The 9,892-nt window shown below is 36.7% G+C and overlaps 1 protein-coding gene across 1 annotated transcript; it reads left to right on the plus strand.

Moving 5' to 3' along the window:
* The first annotated feature begins 1,436 nt into the window (after window positions 1–1,436).
* Window positions 1,437–8,223, plus strand: LOC143879763 (protein MANNAN SYNTHESIS-RELATED 1-like). Its single transcript, XM_077382306.1, has 6 exons — window positions 1,437–1,841; window positions 3,962–4,109; window positions 4,248–4,315; window positions 5,396–5,481; window positions 6,246–6,825; window positions 7,670–8,223. Exons 1-6 carry the CDS (start codon window positions 1,740–1,742, stop codon window positions 7,946–7,948), a joined length of 1,263 nt encoding a protein of 420 aa, XP_077238421.1. The 5' UTR covers window positions 1,437–1,739; the 3' UTR covers window positions 7,949–8,223.
* The last annotated feature ends 1,669 nt before the right edge of the window (window positions 8,224–9,892 follow it).

Here is a 9,892-nt window from a genome sequence, read left to right on the forward strand (position 1 = left end):
GCACAGTAGGGATGTGTGATCGAGTGGTCATGTGCAACTTATGATTAGGGTATTTACAGTATAACTCAACCCTGTGGCAATATCAAAATGTATAGTGGCTCTCCTGCATCACCAATGATTGTGTCTTGTGCTACTCAAAAACCTTCAATGGTAAATGAATGGTAGGTGTCCTTAGGCCCATGTGAAACATACTCACAAATATCCCCCAATTTTTTAAAATATTGTGAGTTTTTGGTAAATGACATAATCCCGAGATTTTTAAAAATCATTGAGACATTCTTATTTTTTACAGTAATATTATTTATTGTCAAAATCTGCTCTCATCCCATGATTCTATCCCTCCAATATTTTGCCGTGAATACAAGCCATTGTTCAAAATCTGCTCTCATCCGATGATTCTATCCCTCCAAACTTGTTTAAACCTCAACCTCAACCCACCCTGTCAAACTCATTTTTTTCTAAATCGAGCCGGGCTGGTCCCGGAAAATTCAGAAAAAAATACAAAGTCATTACCCAAAGATTTTGAAAATTGCGATAAAATTAGGGGATGGACCTGGTCGGTTTTCCCAAAGCTTTAATTCTGATCCAAACCTAAATCCAATCAATGCTAACCCAACCCGAGATGAAATCGGGTCGAACCCAATTGTTTTGAGTTGAGCCCAACTTAAGTTGCACCCTTACATTAAGAGATGTTTACACATTGAATGTGGTGGACCCATTTTCATTTCTCCCTGTCTGTATGTGTCGGACCCATCATATTTTGTCACTTAATCCACAGAGTTGAAGTATAAATAATTAAATAGCACCAACTATAACAACTCAAGCTTTGTGGAGTAGTTGGTTGATTGAGCAAAGGACCAACAACGTGTAGGCCAAACACCATCTCCATTATTAAATAACACCAATACTAACACACAGCTTAAGCTTTTGGAGTAATCGGTTGTTTCACACACGGTACAAACTACAAATGTAAGATGATCCTAGCCCTCTAAACAATATCTTTTAGTAGCAGGCCCACTGGATGACTGGTCCTGATCCCCCTAAAAATGATTTAGTGATTGCTGTATAGACTCCATAAAACTCGATCCTCCTTCCTAGAATCGAAGCCCCTAAAAATATGGCAACTATCTAAAACCCAACAGTTGAGGAGTCACCTTCAACAGTCCAATACGTTAGAAACCATGGGCCACTAATCTAATTATTAACACTAATTAATCCGTAATTAGTGGCACTCTTTCGTCCTCCAGTTGGCGGCAAGTCGCAGGTAGAAAACAACAACTGCGTGCTAATTCCATTTTTTATCCCTTCCGGTAAAAATAAATAAATAACCAACCCCAAATTTTACCGTAGAAAAAAGAAACGTAGAACGTAGGCAGGTTAGCTATCGTTTTCTCTTTTGAGGTGTCGCCTCTATAAACAATGCCATAAAACAAACGTCGATAATTCACTTCTATCTGTTGATTTGCTATTCGAGCTTCTTAAGCTCTGTATTTATATAGTGAGAGACGAAAGCTAGGGTTTTTGGATTCTCTCTCGCTTCCCAAGCTGGCCTTTGTCTGGATCTGATAAAAGTATTCTGGTTTTTTCTTCGATTCTTGAAGTTTCTTCTGCTTGCTGTTTTTCATTTTTTTTTTTTTTTGATCAATTTGAGGTCTGGATATGGCTGAATAGTGAGGCCAGATCTGAAATTTTGAGGTTTTTTTTTTGGTACTTCTTTTTACTTTTTTCTGGATCTGGAAATGGCCGTGGATCCGAGGCACATTCTCGGAGCTTTTCTCACACTGTCTATGTTCGCAATGCTGGCGAATATGATCAAGAACGATCATTTCGATTCGGCTGAGGTAACTAGCAAACATAAATTGTAATTCAATTCCTTTTGTTTTCGATTAATTTGATATGCTTTCGATAGAGAAGGTGCGTTTTTGTTTGATTTCTACTGTTTACTGATTATCTTGATTCCTGCTTTATAGTGGAATAGATAGATGTGTGTCTGGTAGCTTTGATTAAGTTGTTTTCGTTTATTTGTCTACTCATTTGATTTCTGTCGTTTTCCTAGTTTATATGCAGTAGAATTGATGTTTTCGTCAAAGATTTAAGGAGTTACAAAGTATTCATAGTTGTACTCTCATGCCATTTTTACTTGTTTTTTATTTAGTAGCAGTAGAAAGATGTGTTTCTGCGAGTTTAGTGGAGCTTTCTGATTACACATTTCTTAAAACATTCCTTTGTAGATTATTTCTTGCTTGTTAAGAGGTTAAGGAAATATTTTCTTGCAGGTTTTGAGAGAGTTTGTGTCTGTGCTAAATCTTATTTTTGTTTTTGGTTGAATGAATCTGGAGATGTCGGCAAGTGATAGAATTAGATTTTGGATTGGTTGACAGCCTTTGAAGTCTGATTATGTGGGTTGTGCGTTTGTTCTTTTAATTTTAGTCATCCTTTAGAGGTGGCATTCAATTGAGGCATCTCCCTCCAATCTGTGTCATGGCTGCCCCAGGGGCTGTTATCTAGGCTTTTATGGGTTTATATGGAAAGACCCTGAGCTAGGTTTTGACTTTGTGTAGTTTTTATCTGGAGATCTAGGCCTTTTATGTAATCTGTGTCTGAACTGGATTTGTTTTTCATTGATTTATGGAGTTTTTTGGAAGACAGTGATCATCAATACCTTAAAATTGATAGTCGTCATGCCATTTTATAGAGGATCTAGATCAGAAGTGTGCAGGGATTCTGCCAAGATGTGCCCCTGTTCAGAAGTTGATTTCTACGATTATAATGGATGTTTTTCATTTATGTTGCTATGTTACCATAATACCATGATTTTAAGGGGAACTTAGAGTGATGGTTTTAAATATAAAGGTATATTAGTATCTATCGGTATTGGCACCCTTCTGATATACGATATATCGGCCAATATATAGAAATTTTTTTGTGATATCGGTAGTACATCCCAATATCTCGGCCGGTATAACTCTGACATCAGAGGCGTACCACCGTTTGAATCCTGTGGCAGTCTTTTTGCGCCAAAAACTTACTAATAATAGTATCAGCAGTAAGGGTAACTCATCAATCTAGTGTTGGGGTCTGCTTGACGAGGACAAGAATGTTACACTAATTTAACTAGTGTTGGGTGTGCTTGATGAGGACAAGAATGTTATGATGATTTAACTAAGCATGTCTTATAGTTATAGCAATTGATGAAGTTGAATTACATGAAACCAGAAGACATGGAATTTTACTTTCGCCGAGTCTTTCTGGCCCTGTAAACATCTTTTCTTAATGTATTCAAGAGGGCCTCTCTGGTTAAGTTGATTTACTCAACATGATCCACAGGTTAATGAGACATCTCTTTCTCTTCCTTGAAAACCTATTCCCATTTCCTTGAAAACCTGTTTTTCTATTTCATCTTGTTTCATTGATAATATTCCCTGTTAGCATCTAAATAAAATTTGTTTTGCTTTTATTTTTTCTGTTTTCCTTGGTTTAGTTGAAGCATAATAGACATGTTCCCTCTCTTTTCTTTTTTCCCTGCTTTATCTGCCATAACATTGATGTGCCGCTCCAAGCTCTTTTCAGTTGTTATTACACTGTATAATTTATTTTATTTTTTCTCATTTTCCAATTTCATATCAGTTGTTACACATGTTTCTGTGATCCTGAATGGCTTACTATCTTAATGTAATTTATTTTACCTTTACTATCTGTAGTTTGCTAGTGTTTGTGGTACTGGAAATGTGGATCATCAAGTCACTAATCTTGAATGGAATAGTTGTATTAGCATTTTAATTTTTCTATTCTTTTTGTCTATTTGTTGTGCTTCTGTATGCTTGAAGTTGTTGTTTTTTTTATCTTGTGGGAAAATTTCCTCATGTATTCATTGCAAAACACCTTAGTTTCTGCAAGCTGTAAGAAAGTGAAACATCGGTGAATTCTTACAAAAAAAAGTTATCTTTATGTGTTCTTAAAGGTGAGTCTTCCAGAAGGGGCATCTGGTGTTCAATTTGATGTAATGAAGGTTGAAGACCGTGGTGTTTCCATGCTTTCCCGGGTGAGTAAAGGACCTTGGAAGGAGGATGACCAAGAGCTGAAACCTTGCTGGACCAAGCCAGGATCAAGTAAGTTTTATTCCCTTGTCTGGAATACAAGGATGAAAGAATCCTGTGATACTTTGTACTAGACATTTCTCTGCACTATGTTCTTTCCTTTCCTTTTTTTTAATTTTTTTAATTTTTTTAAACTTTCTGGACATGCAGAGGCAGAGCCACAAAAAGGTTTCATCACATTCTCACTGTCTGGTGGTCCTGAATACCATATCTCACAGGTATGCAAGTATTGATTTCTCATTGACTGAGCTCCTCATGCCGGATGAAATTTTATGCATTATTTCTACTTTGTTGGTATTAGTTGAAATTTTATGTTTATGATAGCTTGTGTTGTACTTCACATATTTTTGTTTCTGTTGATTTGATTTGGCATGATTTTGTTTTGACTATGAATGAGTCCTGTTATTTTTTGGCATAAGTTTAAATTTATATTTACATGAGCTTGCAGTTCCTGCGGGTGCCCTCAGCTAAGCTTAGCTGCGGTGGCTCTTTAAAAACATAGGGGCCCTACATTGTTAGGATGATCTGAAGCATTCATTTGAAAGGCCACATCATAGATAGGGTGTGTACAAAAAATCAGCTCCATTGGATCATCCTAACCCCTCCAAAAGTGGGGGCAAAAATGGGCAGATTTGTGGACAAAATGTGTCTATCCATTTTTGCCCCCACTTTTGGAGGGGTTAGGATGATCCAATGGAGCTGATTTTTTGTACACACCATATCTATGATGTGGCCTTTCAAATGAATGCTTCGGATCATCCTAACAATGTGGGGCCCCTATGTTTTTAAAGAGCCACCTCATATAAGCTATATGAGGGCACCCTCAGGAACCCTTTTCTCTATTTACATTAGCTTATATTGTAATTCACAGATTTAAGTTGCCCATGATTTTTTTCGCTATGATTTACTTTTGTTATTTTCTTGTAATCAATTAAGAGACAGTGGTCAAGGGTTTAATTGATTACCTCTCTTTATTTTTTATTTATTTTTTTATTATCTCTTTATGATGCATTATCTTTCCTCTTTCCTTTGAATGTTTTCCTATTTTGAGTATGTCTGAGTAGCATGTGACTTAAGCTGATAATTGAGTTGCATCGATAAACCTCCCATATGAGAATTTGTTCACTAATTCTAGTAGAGACAGCCAAAATAGGGTTACGTAGCCCTTTGATTTTTTTTACAGTTTGGATTGATATTGACAGTTATACCTCTGTAGACCTTAATATTATATGTGAATTTTTTTTAGCATGGTATGCTTTTCTAATGTTGTCTTGTTTTTCCACTATTTCCTTGATCAGGTTGCCGATGCAGTGGTGATTGCAAGGTATCTAGGAGCTACACTTGTAATTCCTGATATCAGGGGACGTGAATTGGGTGAAAAGAGGTTAGTGCATGCATTTATCTATTTTCATGTCCTATGCATACGGCTTAAACACATTTCTGTTTACATGGATACTTATATCTACACTGCTCTTATCAGAGTAATAGGCATATAATCATATATTATTCAACATCATTTTTTCAACTGCACAGACATATTGGAATCATGTGTCTCTCTTGGGCCTCCTTGCTGATACCTTGTCAAACTTGTCTTTGTCTGTATGTCTAGTTAACACAGTATTGATTTTGGTCAATTAAAATTTGAGTGACCTTTAGAGAAATTTGAGTTACCCTTTGAGAAAGATGTAAAATACTTAAACATTAAGTTGCATAACTCAACAACTTTAGCACATTTACAAAATTAAAGTTACATGCTTCATACCCATTGTAATCTTGACTGATGTCATGACTTCACCTTTTTGAGCTCATGAGCTTATGCTCACGCTATAGTGAGTTTGAAATTTGAGCTTTAAATATCCTTTTTGTTGCTTGTTTTTTTTTTTTTTTTTTTTTATTTATTTTATTTTTAACATCATACTAAAGAAAATACTCACACAGGCATATATCCTGTAGGCATACTGGCACTCATAAGGGGTAGGCAGGAGAGTTTTCTGTTTGTTTCTAAATTTATTGGCATCAAGAAGTTATTTAAAACATAAGAAGAAAGAAACTTTTACCCATTGGACATTTCGATGATCCATCATTACAAAGCAATATGTACTCCATATATCTATTTCATTGAGCTTGAAGTACTACAAATTTTTGCAGGGGCTTTCAGGAAATTTATGATGTTGAGAAGTTTCTGAAGAGTCTGGAAGGCATGATAGTCATAGCAAAGGAGCAACCTGCTGAAGTGTCCGCTGGAAAAACTGCAGTTGTAAGGGTCCCTAATAGAGTAACAGAAGACTATATTTCAGAACACATAAAACCAATATTCAGAACGAAGGGGGATTTAAGGCTTGCAACATTCTTTCCTTCGGTAAATATGAAAATAAGAGAAACACAGAAGGATATAAATTCAGTCGCGTGCCAAGCAATGTTTGGTACTCTTGAATTGCAACCAGAGATTCATGAAGTGGTTGGATCGATTGTTGAGAGATTAAGAACCCTAAGTCGTAAATCAGATGGTCATTTCATTGCAGTGGACTTGAGGGTTGAGATATTGCAGAAGAGGGGATGCAAAGAGAGTGAAGGTTTGGGAAGGAAAAGTTGCTACAATGCACAGGAGGTTGGTGATTTTTTAAGGAAAATCGGCTTTGACAGAGACACCACAATCTATCTGACTCAGTCTAGGTGGCATGAAAGTCTTGATGCTCTAAAAGACATCTTCCCTAAAACCTATACAAAGGTGAAAACACTTTTTCTTGTTTTCAAAACTCATTATTTATCGCTTCTTTACATGGTCTGCTACAAAAGCAAATAGTAAATGCAGACTTGAAATATCACAGACTGACTAAGCTACATTTAGGTCTTGATGTAAATACACGAATATTAGAAAATATCCCTCATTAAGGAACTTGCAACCCCCAAAGTTGAGATTGATTCTTGATGGAATCAATGCAATCATAAATTCCAAGAAAAAAGCTAATTTTTTTAGCTAAAATTGTAAAAAAAATTATCGATGCTTTACTGGTATGAAAATGACCAGATTATTTTCATTTTCAGAAGTCGAAAATAGAGTAAAAATCCTATGGTTAATATTATTGACTGTGTTGTTTGTGAAACACTTAACCGGGGTGTTTATATTGGTTTGCATTAAATGAATTGGATGTAATTCATTGTTCATATGAATCATATCACATTCTGCAGAGCTATCTTCGAGCTCTGCTTCTCCTCATAAGTTGCTATTCCAGTTTCCAAATTCAGTGTGACCGAGTCGGCAAAACAATCCCTGATATGATTAAGTATCGGCCCACTTTATGATTGGCTTGGATGGTATTTTAAAGTATTGGAGTTTGGACTTGTTTATCCAAACCTCTCCAAACCAAGTGGACTTGGCCAAATTATGTGTCAATCAGGAGGATCTTGAACATTTGACATAGACCTTTTCTAGGAATTTATCATCTGTTAAGCTATGGGAGTCATGAAAAATACTTGAACATGTGCTGGTGAAATTTATGTCTTTTTTCCTATCGTTCATATTTGAGTAGCATGGAAAAATCAAGAGCAATTTGCCTTTTAAACTGTTGCAGGAAGGTATAATGCCTGCTGATAAGAAGGGGAAGTTCCTCAATTCAGAAAGTTCTGAATTTGAGAAGGCCATCGACTTCTACATCTGCTCTCAAAGTGATGTCTTCGTACCTGCCATTTCCGGCCTGTTTTACGCAAATGTTGCCGGAAAAAGAATTGCTTCCGGCAGGACTCAAATACTTGTTCCAGCCCAAATACCCGGTTCGTCTGCCTCTGCTACTGATTTTGTCTCACCATATGTTTCTAAAAGGAATCATTTGGCGTATACATGTTTCTGCTAACTGTCTATGGGTAGAAATGGAGATTGTTCAGAGAGTAGGCATTGGTTTTGTTTTCTTGTTGGTTCTTTCTTTAAGAGGGAAGCTGGGAGTCCAAGAAACCAAATCAGAATTCCTCTATGTAAGATTGTGAGAAAAAAAAATTCCTTTCATACCAAAAGGCAAACTGCTTGTTATTTATTAAGTAAAAATGTTCAATAAATCATAAAGTTGTAACTGTATTGTAACAATCTGTTCATATATCTGCTTAATACACTCAAAAGTGTTGCTTGGCTTCATTTCATTTATTTTTCTGCAGATTACTCCAGAATTATTGTAGTCCTGCCTGGCCACAAAGTACTACATTAGGTTCAGATATTCATTGCTGAAGTTTCCTGATGGAGTTTCCATCTTTGAACTTGCTGGGATAGAAATGGTTGAATCCAATCTTTGTAATTAAGGATTGTTACTTTCATACTAACTGATCGTTGTTTTCGTTCCGATGCAAGCTTCTTCCCAATGATTAGACACCAAGAGGTCGTTTGGATACATGGGTTTTATAATCTAAGATTGTAAAATCCTGGATTTTATAAGCTTAAACTCGGAATTTACAATCCTGAAAATATACAATCCAGGTTTTAGCTTCCTAGGTTATAAAATCTGAGAGCTTTAGTTTGATTCTTTCTGAGAATTTGACAGGCGAAATTATGTACCCTTGTAGCAGGTGGCTAAAATGACGAGCCGTGCCCATTGCCGACAAGCAATCTTTTAAAGGATTTTCTTCATCAAAATCAAATGTTGCAGGGCAGTTAACGCACATTAAAGGTTCTTTCCGAATTCTTCTAGCGCTGGAGTCGTTAAAATCAATGGGTCAGTCATCCATGCCGCCGTTACCGGTCCCAGCGGATATGTCTTCGTTTGCTTTCTTCACTGTTCGGATCTTGGGACATTCGTGTAAATCCGGATCTCCCTCAAACATTCAGACACTTTTCACATTTCTTCGTTTTGTCTCCATGTTTTCTTTGGTTGTGACGTATAAAGCGATATACGTGACGAGAAGGTTCTTTTGGATTAAAACGAAAATATGTCGTGCAGTTCACGCATATTAATGTTTCTTCCCGTATTCTTTCAGTCGGTCCGTCGTCGTTGCGGTCGTCGTTGCCGCTGTCATCGTTTGCGGCCCATGTGGAGACGTCGATATTGCCTTTAAGTTTCCTAAAAGGGATAAATGGAGATCTGAAGTTTAATGGATAAAAGGGTGAAATTTTCAAGGGCTTCAGGGTAATGGTGGAGATGAGGGGAATGATGGAGGGAATGGTGGAGTGGAGGCGAATGGGGGGAATGGGGGCGAATGGTAAGATGGTGGGGAAACATTTTTTTTTGGCAGAGGAAAGGAAGAAATGAGGAAGAGCGACCATTTGAATATCACCACCACGCCCATCACCATCTTCTCTTCCATAAACCTAATCCTGTGAGGCTTCTCCCAGTAGCCAAAAGCGGAAAACCCCTCCAACAAAGTTACTAGTTTTTAGGCTTTGTCTCCTCTTCTTCTCTCTGTATCGACGGTGACGCTCGACTAATAGGAAAACTACCAAAAAAAATCTCGACTAATAGGAAAACTATCAGAAAAAATTCACCAATTAAATACCGCTCGACTAATAGGAAAACTACCAAAAAAAAAATTCACCAAGTAAATACCGCTCGACTAATAGGAAAACAACTAGAAAAAAATTCTCCAATTAAATACCGCTCGACTAATAAGAAAACTACAAGAAAAAATTCACCAATTATTCCAGGTCGAAATTTTAAACCATGATAAGAACCATGGTTTTAAATTTCGACCGTGTATGGGTGTTGGTGACGTTCGAGTGCCACATGTGGGTTTTACCACCGAATCATATGTAGAATATTTTTATGTGAAATTCATATGTTTGTTTGATTATTTTGCATACCCCATGCTCTTATGAT

Source organism: Tasmannia lanceolata, unplaced genomic scaffold (assembly GCF_043159265.1).
Source record: "Tasmannia lanceolata isolate RefF3 unplaced genomic scaffold, GAP_Taslan_0.1 ptg000006l, whole genome shotgun sequence".
NCBI classification, from domain to species: Eukaryota; Viridiplantae; Streptophyta; class Magnoliopsida; order Canellales; family Winteraceae; genus Tasmannia; species Tasmannia lanceolata.